This window comes from Prionailurus bengalensis, chromosome A2, assembly GCF_016509475.1.
Source record: "Prionailurus bengalensis isolate Pbe53 chromosome A2, Fcat_Pben_1.1_paternal_pri, whole genome shotgun sequence".
NCBI classification, from domain to species: Eukaryota; Metazoa; Chordata; class Mammalia; order Carnivora; family Felidae; genus Prionailurus; species Prionailurus bengalensis.
The window spans coordinates 9,325,635-9,340,937 of record NC_057348.1 but is presented as its reverse complement, the minus strand read 5'-3'; the positions used below and the strand labels follow the sequence as shown (position 1 = coordinate 9,340,937).

General features: G+C 58.8%; 2 protein-coding genes and 2 long non-coding RNA genes across 6 annotated transcripts; 2 read left to right on the top strand and 2 right to left on the bottom strand.

Moving 5' to 3' along the window:
• The first annotated feature begins 9 nt into the window (after positions 1-9).
• On the top strand, positions 10-10,009 carry TRMT1 (tRNA methyltransferase 1). 3 transcript variants are annotated; one of them, XM_043586718.1, is made up of 17 exons: positions 10-121; positions 427-630; positions 735-790; positions 1,043-1,185; positions 1,350-1,537; positions 5,798-5,913; positions 5,991-6,103; positions 6,886-7,034; positions 7,211-7,297; positions 7,378-7,447; positions 7,559-7,693; positions 7,785-7,870; positions 8,188-8,296; positions 8,383-8,459; positions 9,338-9,457; positions 9,533-9,662; positions 9,836-10,009. In XM_043586718.1, the coding sequence occupies exons 2-17, from the start codon at positions 446-448 to the stop codon at positions 9,983-9,985; spliced, it is 1,914 nt and encodes a 637-aa protein (XP_043442653.1). In that variant the 5' UTR covers positions 10-121; positions 427-445; the 3' UTR covers positions 9,986-10,009. The 3 variants fall into 3 exon arrangements, with proteins under 3 accessions (XP_043442653.1, XP_043442652.1, XP_043442654.1); XM_043586717.1 differs by having other exon boundaries at positions 11-121; positions 346-630; XM_043586719.1 differs by lacking the exons at positions 10-121; positions 1,043-1,185; positions 1,350-1,537 and having other exon boundaries at positions 524-630.
• On the bottom strand, positions 5,566-6,891 carry LOC122486957. The gene is made up of 2 exons (XR_006298282.1): positions 6,143-6,891; positions 5,566-6,025 (listed from the first exon to the last, which is right to left on the bottom strand). It is a non-coding gene; the product is annotated as an uncharacterized LOC122486957 (long non-coding RNA).
• On the bottom strand, positions 10,010-11,736 carry LOC122486956. The gene is made up of 3 exons (XR_006298281.1): positions 11,621-11,736; positions 11,257-11,406; positions 10,010-10,946 (listed from the first exon to the last, which is right to left on the bottom strand). It is a non-coding gene; the product is annotated as an uncharacterized LOC122486956 (long non-coding RNA).
• On the top strand, positions 11,449-15,257 carry LYL1 (LYL1 basic helix-loop-helix family member). Its single transcript, XM_043586735.1, has 4 exons — positions 11,449-12,159; positions 13,156-13,508; positions 13,592-13,683; positions 14,547-15,257. Exons 2-4 carry the CDS (start codon positions 13,177-13,179, stop codon positions 14,966-14,968), a joined length of 846 nt encoding a protein of 281 aa, XP_043442670.1. The 5' UTR covers positions 11,449-12,159; positions 13,156-13,176; the 3' UTR covers positions 14,969-15,257.
• The last annotated feature ends 46 nt before the right edge of the window (positions 15,258-15,303 follow it).

The window sequence follows — 15,303 nt, the reverse complement described above, 5'->3', positions numbered from 1 at the left end:
ACTGACTGGCTAAATTCTATCATGTGACCTGCCCTCCCACTGTGCCAACATGGCGACGCCCAGGTCCTAATCCGGGAAACGTGCACCCAGGCTAATACGGTCCTGGACGCCGGGAGCGAAGGTGAGAAGGACGTGGGCGACGCGGGGAGGGATCCAGGCCAGTGTCGGGCCCGCTAGAGGGCTTCTGGCCTCTGGCTTCTCAGGGGCCGGTACTCCGAAGATGGGGTGTAGTGTCAGCTTACCGAGGCCGCAGGGTCTTAATCTTTACTGATGTATAGGCCACCTGGCCCGGGGACGCAGCTCCCTGATGCTCTTCCTGTGCCCTCCCCCGCCCCCCCAAACCAGGCTTGGCAGGGAGAGGCTCCCGCGGATGCCCCGTGCGAGAATCGGTCTGTGGCTAAGTCTAACTCTCCGCTCCACGCGCAGTCTCTGTAGAGCCAGGTTTATGGAGGGGCAGCCGCAGGGGCCGCCGAATCCAGCCGGCATGGAGAACGGCACCGAGCCCTGCGGAGAAGAGCGAGCATCCGAGGCTCAGGAGACGACGGTCACCGAGGGGGCCGCCAAGATAGCCTTCCCCAGCGCCAACGAAGTCTTCTACAACCCGGTGCAAGAGTTCAACCGGGACCTGACGTGAGCAGGGGTGTGGGGCCAGCTTGGCAGAGGGCAGTGCATCTGCAAGGTTGAGGGAGTGTGAGCTAACCAACCCCCCCCCCCCCCCCCCGTCTCTCCCGCAGATGTGCCGTGATCACCGAGTTTGCTCGCATTCAGCTTGGGGCCAAAGGAATCCAGAGTGAGTTGAGGTCCAGTCTCCCTGTGGGCCAGGGTCACGCAGAGCTCGCTCCCTGCCCTGCCCCGCCCCCTTTCCCTTAAAGTTCTAAAAGGCTGCAGGCACCTTGCAGGCCCTGGGTTCATTTCCTTCAGGCCTTCCCCAGGGGCTTTGAGGAAGATTTTCTCCCATGAATCTTCTGTATACTGAGGAATAGGGGGAGGTCTCTCAGAGGGAGCTTTGAGACCCCTGACTTGTGCTTCTGGGTGGCTGCAGTCAAGGTGCCAGGTGAGAAGGACGTGCAAAAGGTGGTCGTGGACTTGTCAGAGCAAGAGGAGGAAAAGGCTGAACTGAAAAAGGGTGCAAACCTGGCCTCGGGAGACCAACCTCGAACAGCTGCCGTTGGGGAGATCTGCGAGGTGGGGCCTGGACAGAGGAGGTGGCGGCCCCCGAGTCCTCCAGTAATGGAGGAAGGAAGGCTCCTAAGGCCAGAAAGCTATAGGAAGTGGGTGGGGGGGGCTCCTTGGGGCCCAGCAGAGGATAAGGTATCCACGTGAGTGGGGCTCCCTGATTACTCCAACAGGAAGGCCTTCGAGTGCTAGAGGGTCTGGCAGCCTCGGGCCTACGTTCCATTCGCTTTGCACGAGAGGTGCCTGGACTCCAGTCTGTAGTTGCCAACGATGCCTCTGCCCGAGCCGTGGATCTCATGTGCCGTAATGTGCAGCTCAACGCTGTGGCCCACCTGGTACATCCCAGGCAGGCCGATGCCAGGTAGGTTTGGGGCAGCCGAGCCTCATGGCTGGAACGTGCATGCCAGAGCAAGGCTGCCTGGGCTCAAGTCCTAAGTCCGTCATATTCTTGCTCTTTGGCCTTGGGAGAGTGCCTTAGCCTCTCTGAGCCCCCGTTTTCTTGTCTATAAAATGAGAATGTTAGTATCATAGGAGTTGCTCTGTTGATTAAGTGAGAGATGATGCTTAGATAGCCAGAAGTAAGTCCCATTATGGTTTCCATTTTATTTTCATTTGTATTTTCTTATTCTAGAGACAGAGAGTGCACGAGCAGGGGAGAGGGACAGAGGGAAGGAGAGAGAGAATCTCAAGCAGGCTCCATGCTAAGGGTGGAGTAGGGCTCCATCCCATGACCTCCAGGACCATGGCCCAAGCTGGTCACAGGTCACTGAGTGGTCCACCAGCTGAGCCACCCAGATTCCCCTATGGTTTCCATTTTACTTTTTTTTTTTTTAATTAATTAATTTTTTAATTCACATCCAAGTTAGTTAGCATATAGTGCAATAATGTTTGCAGGAATAGATTTTGTGATTTATCCCGTGTGTATAACACCCAGTGCTCATCCCAACAAGTGTCCTCCTTAATGTCCCTTACCCATTTAGCCCATCCCCCCCCCCAACCCCTCCAGCCACCCTCAGTTTGTTCCTTGTATTTAAGAGTCTCTTGTGTTTTGTCCCCCCTCCTTGTTTTTATATCATCTTTGCTTCCTTTCCCTTCTGTTCATCTGTTTTATATCTTAAAGTCCTCATATGAGTGAAGTCATAGATTTGTCTTTCTCTGGCTGACCAATTTCGCTTAGCATAATACCCTCTAGTTCCATCCCTGTAGTTGCCAATGGTAAGATTTCGTTCTTGATTGCCGAGTAATACACTATTTTGTGTGTGTGTATATATATACACACACACACACACATATGTACATATATGTATATGTATATGTATGTGTATACGTATATGCCACATCTTTATCCATTCACCCATCCACGGACATTTGGGCTCTTTCCATACTTTGGCTATTGTCCTTAGCACTGCTACAAACATGGGGGTGCATGTGCCCCTTTGAAACGTCACACCTGTATCCTTGGATAAATACCTAGTAGTGCAATTGCTGGGTCATAGGGTAGTTCTATTTTTAATTTTTTGAGGAACCTCCATACTGTTTTCCAGAGTGGCTGCACCAGTTTGCATGCCCTCCAGCAGGGCAAAAGAGATCCCCTTTCTCTGCATCCTCATCAACATCTGTTGTTGCCGGAGTTGTTAATGTGAGCCGTTCTGACAGATGTGAGGTGCTATCTCATTGGCGTTTCGATTTGTATTTCCCTGATGGTGAGTGATGTTGAGCATTTCTTCATGTGTCTGTTAGCCAGGATGTCTTCTTTGGAAAAGTGTCTATTCATGTGTTTTGCCCATTTCTTCACTGGATTATTTGTTTTTTGGGTGTTGAGTTTGATAAGTTCTTTCTAGATTTTGGACACTAACCCTTTGATAACATCGTTTGCAAATGTCTTCTCCCATTCTGTTGGGTGCCTTTTAGTTTTGCTGATTCCTTCGCTGTGCAGAGGCTTTTTATTTCGATGAGGTCCCAATAGTTCATTTTTGCTTTTGTTTCCCTTGCCTCCGGAGACCTGTTGAGTAAGAAGTTGCTGTGGCCGAGGCCAGAGAGGTTTTTGCCTGCTTTCTCCTCGAGGATTTTGATGGCTTCCTGACTTACATTTAGGTGCTTCATCCATTTTGAGTTTCTTTTTGTGTATAGTGTAGGAAAGTGGTCCAGGTTCATTTTTCTGCATGTTGCTGTCCAGTTTTCCCAGCACTATTCGCTCAAGAGACTGTCTTTATTCCTTTGGATATTCTTTGCTGCTTTGTCGAAGATTAGTTGGCCATAATGTTTGTGGGTCCATTTCTGGGTTGTCTATTCTGTCCCGTTGATCTGAGTGTCTGTTTTTGAGCCAATACCATACTGTCTTGATGATGACAGCTTTGTAATACAGCTTGAAGTCCGGGATTGTGATGCCTCCTGCTTTGGTTTTCTTTTTCAGGATTGCTTTGGCTATTCAGCGTCTTTTCTGATTCAGATTTTAGGGTTTTTTGTTCTAGCTCTGTGAAGAATGCTGGTGTTATTTTGATAGGCATTGCATTGAATATGTAGATTCCTTTGGGGAGTATCGACATTTTAACAATAGTTGTTCTTCCAACCCAGGAGCATGGAATCTTTTTCCATTTTTTTGTGTCTTCAGTTTCTTCCATAAGTTTTCTTTAGCTTTCAGCATATAGATTTTTCACCTCTTTGGTTAGGTTCATTCCTAGATATTCTGTGGTTTTTGGTGCAGTTGTAAATGGGATCAATTCCTTGATTTCTCTCTCTGTTGCTTCACTATTGGTGTATAGAAATGCAACTGATTTCTGTGCATTGATTTTATATCCTGCGACTTTGCTGAATTCATGGATCAGTTCAGCAGTTTTTTGTGGAATCTTTTGCGTGTTCCATATAGAGTGTCAGGTCATCCTGCACAGAATGAAAGTTTGACTTCTCCTTGCCGATTTGGATGCATTTTATTCCTTTGTGTTGTCTGATTGCTGAGGCTAAGACCTCCAATACTACGTTAAATAGCAGTGGCGAGAGTGGACATCCCTGTCGTGGTCCTGACCTCAGGGGGAAAGCTCTCAGTTTTTCCCCACTGAGGATGATATTAGCCGCGGGTCTTTCATATATGGCTTTTATGATCTCGACGTATGCTCCTTCTATCCCTACTTTCTTGAGGGTTTTTATCAAGAAAGGATGCTGGATTTTGTCAAATGCTTTCTCTGCATCTATTGAGAGGATCACGTGGTTCTTGTCCTTTCTTTAATTGATGTGATAAATCACACTGATTGTTTTGCTATGGTTTCCATTGTAGACTTAACTTCTCAACTTCTGGTACTTTTATTCATTCAAATGAGCCAGCACAAAGCCAGTATCCACCATGTGCCAGGCATCAGTAAACAAAATAGGCAAAATCCCTGACCTTGGGGCATTCACATTCTAATGCTGGGGTCCAGCAAACAGCAGCCTGGGAGGCCCCCTGGGAGGCCAGAGCCTGGGTTGTTGTGTTTTTTTTGGCCCACCAGCTAAGAATTTTTTGCATTTTCTTTTCTTTTCTTGAGAGAGCGCTCGCACTTGCTGGAGAGTGGGGAGAGGGGCAGAGGGAGAGAGAGAATCCCAAACAGGCTGCCTGCTCAGGGCAGAGCCCAGTGTGGGGGTTCCATCCCACGACCTTGAGATCATGACCTGAGCCGAAATCAAGAGTTGGACCCTCAACGGGCTGAGGCAGGCATCCCATGTTTTTTGCATTTTTAAAGGGTTTAAAAAAAAAAAAAAAAAGGCACCATCTGTGGCCCACAAAGCCTAAAATATTTGCTATCTGACTTTTTACAGAGCACAAATAAAAAGTATTTGTTTTCTGGACTGTATTAGAATCTGGTAGGAAACAAAGACAGTGACAGCCAGATCAATGAGCAAACTATATAGTAAAAGTGGTGAAAAAGTGAAAAGAAACGTAAAAGAAAAAAAAAAAAGAAAAGTAAAAGGTGAAAAGTGCTCTGGGAAAAAACCGGAGGTTGGAGGGGATGGAGGAAGGTGGTGGATGGGTTGTAATTTTATGTATTTTATTTCATTTCATTTCATTTTATTTTATTTTTTATTAAAAGTGTCTTTTCAATGTTTATTTTTGAGAGAGAGACTGAGACAGAGCATGAGCGGGGGAGGGGCAGAGAGCGACAGGGAGAGAGAGAGAATCCCAAGCAGAGCCCCGATTCGGGGCTCGAACTCATGGACTGTGAGATCGTGACCTGAGCCAAAATCAAGAGTCGGATGTTCAACCCACCGAGCCACCCAGGCGCCCCAGGTTGCAATTTTAAATAACAGTTAGGGTTGGCAACTTGGAGAAGAAAGCATTTGCATTTCCTCACCTACAAAGGTTATTTGATTGAATGAGTTAATCTATAAACGGCTTGAAACAGTTGTCAGGCATATGTATGTCACAGTCACCATTGGCTATTATCATTGCTGTTGTTAGACACGAGTACGCTGAGGCCCAAGGAAGAAAAGTCACGTGGTTGGTTAGCACATGGCCAGGCCAGGGTCCGAACCTAGCCAGCTGGCCTCCAAATGCAGGCCGAAACCATCACACCCAATGAGAGGACACGTGTAGGGGACAGAGCAGGTCCCTGATGCAGGGCGCTGAGGACCGGGGCCTTCTCGCTCCCAGGATGCTGATGTACCAGCACCAGAGGGCATCGGAGCGGTTTGACGTCATCGACCTGGACCCGTATGGCAGCCCCGCCCCCTTCTTGGATGCAGCCGTGCAGGCTGTGAGCGAAGGAGGTGAGGCCACACTGACCTGGGCACAGAGCAGGGTTCGGGGTTTCCGGAGGATCCTCACTGGTAGGCCTTCCTTGCAGGTCTGCTGTGCGTCACCTGCACCGACATGGCAGTGCTGGCGGGGAACAGCGGGGAGACCTGTTACAGCAAGTACGGGGCCATGGCCCTCAAGAGCCGGGCCTGCCATGAGATGGTGAGCCGCCCTCCCCCCACCCCTTCCCACCCCGCAGACCTGCTTCGCTTCCTCCAGGCAGCAGGGGCCAGATCCGTCCCAAGATGTTAAAGACAAGCAGGTCTATAGCCAGAATAGTTCTAGAGCCCGGACTTCCAGTTCTGGTCACTCGGACGGCAGTGGTTTTGCCCAGGTCGGGAGCCAGTGGCCGCATTATTTTTCCTAGTGCCCTCGGTTTTAACAACTCGTTCAAAATTGTTATTTAGGACAGTTTTCAGGAGTGGGTTTGGCTTTGGGTTCAAATCCTAGCTTTGCTGGCGCCTTTGGGTGATTCATTTCACCCTTCTGGGCCTCGCTTTTGGCCTCTGTGAAATGCCCACGATGGTGAATTGCCCTGGGGATTCGAGAGGGCGGGAGCCGGAAAGGAGGATGGCCTGGCTTTGTTCCGTAAGGGCCCTGTCACCAGGTCAGTCTGGAAAACCGGAACACAGGTCCTTGGAGCACATCACATAGCGCGGGGCACACGGATGTTGCTGCCCTGGATGGTGGGCCTGTGCATTCCGTAACCACGTAGCACCCCCAGGAGGCCCATAAAGAGACTTAGACTGTTGTGATCCCGTCGATGGGGGAACTGAGGCATTCACTTGGCAGGGGTCACACAGCCAGGACGCTTGGGCCTGGGCTTGCAACACCAGGGAGCCGCCTCTGAGCCTGTGCTTATGAGCACCTGGTGTGGCCCCAGGGTAGCTGGGAGGCGTCCGTGGAGGCAGGGCTGCTGGCTGATGCCCGCCTCCCACCCTCAGGCCCTGAGGATCGTCCTGCACAGCCTGGACCTCCGAGCCAACTGCTACCAGCGCTTTGTGGTGCCACTGCTCAGCGTCAGCGCTGACTTCTACGTGAGAGTTTTTGTCCGCGTCTTCACCGGCCAGGCCAAAGTCAAGGCCTCAGCCAGGTTAGTCTGGGGCAAGCAAGGGAAGCAACGAACAGAGGGGGGCAACAGGGCCTTTTGGGGCACGGGAGGAAACGGGACTCCTAACGGGGAGGAGCTGGGGTGCGGCGGTCAGGTTGGGGAGCTTATGAGCCCTGCCCCCCCCCCCCCCCCCCCCCCCCCCCCCCCCCCCCGCCCAGCAAGCAGGCACTGGTGTTCCAGTGTGTGGGCTGCGGGACCTTTCACCTCCAGCGCCTTGGCAAAACGTCCGGAGCCTCTGGCAGCCGGTGAGCACGGGTGAGCCGGGGGAGGAAGGTGAAGGAGGCGTCCTAGGGTCGCCGCCCCCTAACCACCCCTCTCTCTGCAGGGTCAAGTTCTCTGCGGCCTGTGGTCCCCCGATCAGCCCTGAGTGTGAGCACTGTGGGCAGCGACACCAGGTGAGGCAGGGCCGGGGAAACCAGGGAGACGCTGGGGTTCCGGCTCTCTTGACACCTGGCCCTTTGCCCCCACCCCCCACCCCCGCCCCCACCCCCGCCACGTGTCTGTAGCTTGGCGGTCCCCTGTGGGCGGAGCCCATCCACGACCTGGACTTCGTGGGGCGCGTGCTGCAGGCTGTGAGCACCAATCCTGGCCGCTTCCACACCTCGGAGCGAATCCAGGGGGTCCTGAGCGTCATCACTGAGGTGGGGGCCCGGGGTGACGGGGAGGGGGCCCCGCCTGTGCCCAGCCATCCTTCCCCCACCCACCCCGCGCCCGTCCTGTCCCCACCGGCAGGAGCTCCCGGACGTGCCTCTCTACTACACGCTGGACCAGCTGAGCAGCACTATCCGCTGCAGCACCCCCAGCCTCCTGCAGCTGCGGTGAGTGCCCAGTCCCGGGCGGGAAGGAGTCTGCGCCCTTCGCCCGCCCTCTGGATGCCCTGGGGCAAGGCCGGCCCCCCTCAAGGCCAGAGTCTTGGGTAAAACAGCTTTCCAACAGGCCTACGTGCAGGTGCTTAGAAGAGAGCGCGGAGGCCTTGAGCCTTGGGGAGGGAGATAGTCTCCCCAACACGATCACTGGCATTACCCGGGCCGCGTAGTCACCGTGAGACGTTCAGCTGCGTCACACCCGCACGGATCAGCACTGGCTTTGGGGTCCGGCCCCCCGCCCCCCACCCACGGCCCCTCTTGGTCCCCAGGTCAGCCCTCCTCCATGCCGGCTTCCGGGTCTCACTCTCCCACGCCTGTAAGAATGCCGTGAAGACGGATGCTCCCTCCTCAGCCCTCTGGGACATCATGCGCTGCTGGGTGAGGGCTGGCCTGACCAGATGGGGGTGCGAGGCCGGGACATGGTCAGGCCCAGCGTCCCCTGACCTTTGAACTTTACCTCCCAGGAAAAGGAGTGTCCGGTGAAGCGGGAAAGGCTGTCAGAGGCCAGCCCTGCGTTCCGTATTCTCAGCGTGGAGCCCAGGTACGGGCACTGGTGTGGCTGCCCGCGGGCGTAGGGGGCTCACGTGTGGGCAGGGGACAACGCAGATCCTTCCCTCCACAGACACATGCTCATTCACCTGAGATCCAGAATCTTCCCGCTTCCCCTCCCCTTCTGCCCCTGCCCTGGTCTGGCCCCATCACTGCCCAGCTGGACCAGTGCTGCTGGCTCCGCCCTGGTCCCCCCCCCCCCCCCCCCCCCGCTCCGGCCCCCAGCCTCTCCCCACAGCAGCCACAGTACATCGGTGAGGACCGGAGTCAGACCTGTCCACCCTCTGTTTAGAAGCCTCTGTGACTCCCACCTCACTCATTAGAAACCTAAGTTCTGCCTGCAAGCTGTGTGCCATCTCCCTGTCCCCTCCCGCCCCCTTCATCCCCACTCTCCCTACCTCCCTCCATACTGGGCCTCCGCACTCACACTCCTCAGACGCAGCGCCCCCTTAGGGCCTTTATAAGGGCTGCTCTCTGTGCCTGGAGTGCCCATCCCGGGTCCCCTGAAGGCTCTTCCCTCCCTCCTTCAGGTGTCTCTGACCGCTCTGTCCTGTCCTGCGCCCCTTCTCCCGCCTCCCCATTCCCTTTGTCCTGCTCTGTTTTTCTCAAAACTCTCATCCGTGCCCTAACACGATACACTTCACTCACCTCTGATCTGTCCCATCGTCTCCCGCACTGGAACGTCGGCCTTACCAATGGCAGATCTTAGGCTCGTGGTGGGCACTGGATACATGTTCATTAACTGGATGAGAATCCCGACCCGGGCGGACACGGCCTTCCCAAGGCACGTGGAGCTGCACGGGGGTTGGCAGGTGGTCCGTGCACACCCGCGGGGCACCTGCCCCTCAGCCCCCACTCCCACGTCCCCAGGCTGCAGGCCAACTTCGCCGTCCGGGATGACGCCAACCCCAGCTCCCGCCAGCGAGGACTCAAGCGCTTCCAGGCTAATCCTGAGGCCAACTGGGGCCCCCGGCCCCGTGCCCGGCCAGGGTGAGTGAGAGCGCGGGTGGCGGTGGGGCTTGCCCGGGGCAGGATGGGGTGCCAGCTACTCCTCTGCCTGCACAGGGGCAAGGCCGCAGGTGAAGCTGTGGAGGAGAGACGCAGGCTACACCAGAATAAGAGAAAGGAGCCAGCTGAGGACCCGGTCCAGCGGGCTGCCCGGCTCAAGACCTTTCCCTGTAAAAGATTCAAGGAGGTGAGGCACCCCCACCACCCCACACAGCAGCACCCAGGGATCGCCCTCCCTGCAGCAGGGCTGGGAGAACCGGGGCGGGCAGGGCGTGCGAGCGAGCTCCCCGTCTAGGAAGGGGACCCAGCAGAGGCTGCTGAGCACTGAGCCAGGGTTCACACCCACCGTTCTCCCACCAGGGTACCTGTCAACGCGGGGACCAGTGCTGCTACTCCCACAGCCCCCCAACACCCGAGGACACCGCTGCAGCCGCCTCCCCTGACCATCCCAAGACCTCTCACCAGAACCCGCCTGGGTCTGGCGTTGCCACTGGTCCGGGTGTAGACTGAGCCAATAAAGATATGTCACCTTTCCGGCTGCCATTTGTCTGAGTCGGGAGGCTGCCTGCGGGTCTGTCTGTCCATCTGCCTTAGGGGCTCTGTCCGTCTCTCCAGCTGCGTGTCTGGAGCGTGCGTTCCTCTGGGCATCTTTTTTTGTTTCACTCCCTGGGGAAGCGCTACGCATCTGGAGGTTTGTTTGTCCCTGCCCGACCGAAGTGCTGTCAGTATTGCCATCTGGAGTGTTCTGTCTGTATGGGGGTGTGGGAGCTGACCGTCGGTCAGCGGGATGGTCTGTCCCGCAGCACGAGGCGCTCAGCCCGCCGCCCCTTTGCTGGCGCCTGCAGTTCCCCAGCCGGCCACGGGGCGGCAGCCGTGCGCTCGTGTTCGTGGGGCCTCCGCCCCCCTGTTGGCGTGCACCCAGACACAGGCGGGCCCTCCAGTCACCCAGCCCCTACCCTGCCTCGCGTCGCCGCCCGGTTTCTCTGGCCGAGCTCCCCACAGGGCCGCGGTGGCGGAAGCCGGACCGGAACCAGGCGCCTTGTGCATCCGCTCCAGGCCAGGTGCTTCCTGCTCCGCGGCCCCTCAGTCGAGCACACTGAGGCACTAGCCGGCCTGCCGCTTCCCCTCCCCTGCGGGACGGAGGGTTAGCAACGTTAACGGAGAGGCTTAGGGCAGAATCCCCACCCCCGCGTGGTAGCCGTGGGGCCCCCCCGCGAACACCTTTCCCTTGGCTTCCTCCCCGCCTGTAAAAGGAACCTAATCCCAGAACCTAGTTTGTTGGGGTGATCCCTTAACTTGGAGGCTCAGAGCTGACCTCGCGCTTCCCTGGGGCAGTGGGATGGTTGTTGGCCGGCTGGCTCGGGGCTTCACCAGACTCCTGGCAGGGTGGTGGTAGTATCCGTGCTGGGCTGCTCCTGCAGGCCCCCAGATACACTGGAGGCAAAGTGTGATGGATGCGGGTGAGGGGGGCCTGGAGAAAAGTATAGTCTTGTCCCTGCTCCCTACCTATTCCCAGGGCCCTGCCTTCCGCCTTTCTAGCAGGCTCCAGCCCGGTGTTGAGCTTCCCACCACTGCAAGATGCTTGCCCAACGCCTCTTTATCACCGTCCTCAAAGCGGCCTGTGATGTGGGAGGAGGGCCAGAGACCATCAAGTTGGGGCTGTGTGACCCGGTGGCCTAGAGGATCCACATGGCCACAGGGCGGGCTGGGGCACCTATTGTAAGGTTCCGCCAGCCCTGGCTCCCTAGGAAGTCCCTCCCAGCCATGGTGCTTCCTCTCACCCTCCTGGGCCTGAAAAGGTGGTGTGGAGAGCAGGCCTGGGGGCCCAGGACACTTGGGCCAGGCAGGACACGCGAGGGCAGACTGTCAGAACTGCCTTCCCTCCAGTGCCCCAGTCTGGGGTGGGGGTGGCGCGAAGCCCGGCAGGCGGTCTGTAAAAAGAGGAACAAAGCAGGGTGAGGAGAGGAGGAGCAGGAGGGGGCCCTGGGTCACGAGGCCGCAGACTGCCGGAAAGGGCTCTCCTCCACCCCCATCAGCGCGGACACTTGGGCAGGGGGTGTTCAAAGCCGGAGGTGAAACCCAAGCGCGATACTGGAGGCTGCTGCTTCCCTGCCTCAGTTTCCCCCTCTGCGTGCATCCGGGTACCTCACTCCCAGCGGCGCGCTGGGTCGGGGTCCTCAGAGACCCTGGGCCACTCCAGTGCCTGGGAGGACGTAAGGTGAGGCCCTGAGGGGTGACGGCCCTGTCCGTCGCCGGCCGGGGGCGGGGCCGTGAGGCCCCGGCTCGGAGCTCCCCGCCCGCCGGTTTCCTCCGGGGTCAGCCCGGCTCCTTATCAGGCGCGGCCAGTCGGCCAGGGCCTTATCTGTGCCGGGCCGGCATCCTCCGGCGCGGCCCGGGGGTGAGAGGGAGGAAACTGGGCCGCCGGGGGCGGGGAGAGGGCGGGCCGGCCAGGAGCAGCTCACTTTCCCTCGAGGGATCCACGCCGCCGTCGCCGGGGCCCTAGCGAGCCCGGGAAGAGGCGCGGCCCGGCGTCGCTGCCGGGAGGGGGCGGCAAGCTCCCAGCGGCCCAGAGCGCAGAGGCCGGACCGGATCAGGGCCACGGAGCCTGGCCTGCAGCCGAACCCGCATCCTGGCCCTGCAGGACAGAGCCGGGGCTCTCACCAGGCAGCAGGACCAGTGCCGGGGTAAGAGCGGAGTCTGCCTGAAGGTGGGGTATCCTGGGACAGCCTGTATTCATTCATTGCATCCATCGTTCATTCATTCATTCAACGGGGGTGGGGGGGGGCGCGGGGAGGGGAGAGCCCAGGGCCTAGGTAGGGAAGACAGGACAGAGGGGCCAGGAGTCCCAAAAGTTGCTGGGACACTCCAAGCCGTGGGGCCAAGAGTGAACAGGGACGGCTACCCAGGTTGCAAAGGAGTGGATGCTGATGGGGTGGGGAGGGTGGGGGAGGCTGCTGATAGGGCCAGAGAAGGGTTGGGACATGACCCTGTCTACTGGGCAGTGGAGTCAGTGTTTGGGATCCTGGGTCAGCATTTTTTATCATCATGTCAGCAGTGGGGTTACAGGGTTAGTAAGGGGGACATTTTCAGTGGGGGCGGGCGTCAATGGAGCGATTATAGAGGACTTTCAGGGTGTGACAGGGAGGTGTTGGGAAGAGCCTCTCGGGGTCATAGCTGAGGGCCACATGGTCAGCTGGGGGAGGGGTGGGGGGAATCGGTGAAGGGCCAGAGTCAATTACAGAGGGATTCTAAGGTCACATGCTACCGGTGAGGGGTCTTGGGATCAGATCTGAAGGTTACGGGGGTCATCCTGGGGGCCGCAGGATCCGTCATGGGTTCCTGGCCTCGCGCCTCGCTCCCGCCTCCAGGTGAGAAGGGATTCTGGAATAAGGGAAATTTGCTCAGGAGCTGGGCAGCTGAGGCCCTCGTGGGTCACAAACAGCTCAGAGATAGCACTGCCCAGCTCAGCGCTGCCCAGGGGGTCACTGGGTACCTCCTGCCCTTGCGTCAGGTCCCCTCCCGTGTCCTGGTGGTTTCGGAGCCCGCCTGCTTTTGCCCACCGAACCCCCACCCCCACCCCCACCCCCACCTTTTCCCTCTCATCTGAGGGCTCTGCTGGGCTAAGGGATGTGCGTGGCATCTGAGTCTTCCCTCCCCACCGGCTTCCTTGTCTCCCGCAGGTGAGCACCCCTTCGGGGTCCATGTGCCCTCCCCAGGCCCAGACAGAGGTGGGCCCCACCATGACTGAGAAGGCGGAAATGGTGTGTGCCCCCAGCCCAGCGCCCGCTCCGCCCCCCAAGCCTGCCTCACCTGGGCCCCCAAAGGTGAAGGAGGTTGGCCACCGAGGCTCCTCGCCCCCCAGGCTGCCCCCTGGCGTGCCAGTGATCAGCCTGGGCCACACCAGGCCTCCCGGGGCAACCATGGCCACCACGGAGCTGAGCACCCTGCGGCCCCCGCTGCTGCAACTCTCTACCCTGGGAACTGTCCCGCCCCCCCTGGCCCTGCATTACCACCCTCACCCCTTTCTCAACAGGTCAGTGGGGGGCTGGGACCTGGGGGGAATTCGGGGCCAGGGTCCTTGCCCACAAGGCGTTAGTGACCCACGACCCCTTACAGCCTCTACATTGGGCCGGCAGGACCTTTTGGCATCTTCCCCAGCAGCCGGCTGAAGCGGAGACCTAGCCACTGTGAGCTGGAGCTGGCCGAGGGTGAGTGGGGGTTCGTGTGTGTGTCGCCATCTCTGCGGGGGCTCGCGTCTTCCACGGGGAGAGCTGTTGCAGGTGCGCCCAGGCACACACAGGATAGCCCACACGGGGGCTCAGTGCTCAGGTTACACTCCTGTGCAAAAACCACAGGCCCGGGGCCGGTCCCACACGACCACAGCCACCCAACAAGCCACGGAGAGTCATGGCAAAAACGTACCGTGGCGTGGGGGCCGCGAAATGACAGCTCCAGTCGAATGCACGGCCACGCAGGGAACAGCCACAGGACGACCACCACAGCAGGGACAGCCACACAACCACAGCCACTCAGGACCATGGCCCCACAAGAGTCAGCCACAGAACCACAGCCACACGACCACAAGCACCCGGCAACCACAGCCATTTAGATATCCCAGGAGTTCAGCCAGCCACCCGAGACGCGCAGGTCCACGTTCACACCCAGAGAACCTCCCAGACCCGTGTGCACATCCAGCCACGTGCAGGGCCACACTCAGAATGGGGACCGCAAGGACAGCTCTCCAGACTGACAGCCACAGGAAACATGTCCCTAGGGAGTCTCGGCCATTGACATAGAAGTGTGGACAGTCGGGTTGGGAAGGCTTCGGCTGCCTGCAGCCTGGGCGGGTGACGGTCCTTGTCTAGGCCGCTGGGGTGAGTAGGGTGGGAGAGGGGTGGCTACCCAGCAGGGGAGCTACCCATGGATCCTACTTGTGGAGCCCTTGCGTGGAAAAAGCCCCAGCCCGCGCCGCCTGTGTGGAAGTCCCCTCGGAGATTCTGGGCGCTGAAGTGAGGGCCCCAGGGGGCGCCCCCTGGGCCTCCGCGCCAAACCTGCCCCTCGTGTTCCCCAGGGCACCAGCCCCAGAAGGTGGCCCGGCGTGTGTTCACCAACAGCCGGGAGCGCTGGCGGCAGCAGAACGTGAACGGCGCCTTCGCAGAGCTCAGGAAGCTGCTGCCAACGCACCCGCCCGACCGGAAGCTGAGCAAGAACGAGGTGCTCCGCCTGGCCATGAAATACATCGGCTTCCTGGTGCGGCTGCTGCGCGACCAGGCGGCCGCTCTGGCCGCAGGCCCCGCCCCGCCCGGGCCCCGCAGACGGCCAGGGCCAGCGCACCGAGGCCCGAACGACAGCGCCCGCCGCGGGCCGTGTCGCAGGGCCGAATCAGTGATGCGCTCGCAGCCCGCGCCCCCGGCCGGCCCCGACGGCAGCCCCGATGGGGCGGCCCGGCCCATCAAGACGGAACGAGCGGCCGTGAGCCCTGAGGTGCGGTGACCTCCGCGGGCGTGGCCTCGGAGCCGAGGGGCACCGGGAACTCAGCCCGGGGCGGTCGAGAGAGGGGCGGCCGATGCTCTGCGCCTGCTCTGGAACGAACTCCCCGGAAGAGGGACCAGTGAGGACGTTCCCAACGGGGGAATAGGGCCCGGGGATCTGGAGGGGCGACTGTCGCCCGCGGGGGCCCTGTAGGCCTTTCTATCACCCACCGCCCGCTGGAAATGACCTTTCCCGCGTCTTCCTCCGGGGGACGAGGTCCGGGAACCAACATGGCAGACAGGTCATCGGACTAAAGTGGTGCCTTTTTTTCCGGGCTGGGGTCACCGAGAGAGGTG

Coding starts and splice junctions, on each gene's coding strand:
- TRMT1 (XM_043586717.1), top strand. CDS start 371: ATGCCCCGTGCGAGAATCGGTCTGTGGCTAAGTCTAACTCTCCGCTCC. Junction 1,538..5,797: donor CCCAGGCAGGCCGATGCCAG/GTAGGTTTGGGG, acceptor TCTCGCTCCCAG/GATGCTGATGTACCAGCACC. Junction 8,297..8,382: donor GGGACATCATGCGCTGCTGG/GTGAGGGCTGGC, acceptor TTTACCTCCCAG/GAAAAGGAGTGTCCGGTGAA.
- LYL1 (XM_043586735.1), top strand. CDS start 13,177: ATGTGCCCTCCCCAGGCCCAGACAGAGGTGGGCCCCACCATGACTGAG. Junction 13,509..13,591: donor CCTCACCCCTTTCTCAACAG/GTCAGTGGGGGG, acceptor GACCCCTTACAG/CCTCTACATTGGGCCGGCAG. Junction 13,684..14,546: donor TGAGCTGGAGCTGGCCGAGG/GTGAGTGGGGGT, acceptor CGTGTTCCCCAG/GGCACCAGCCCCAGAAGGTG.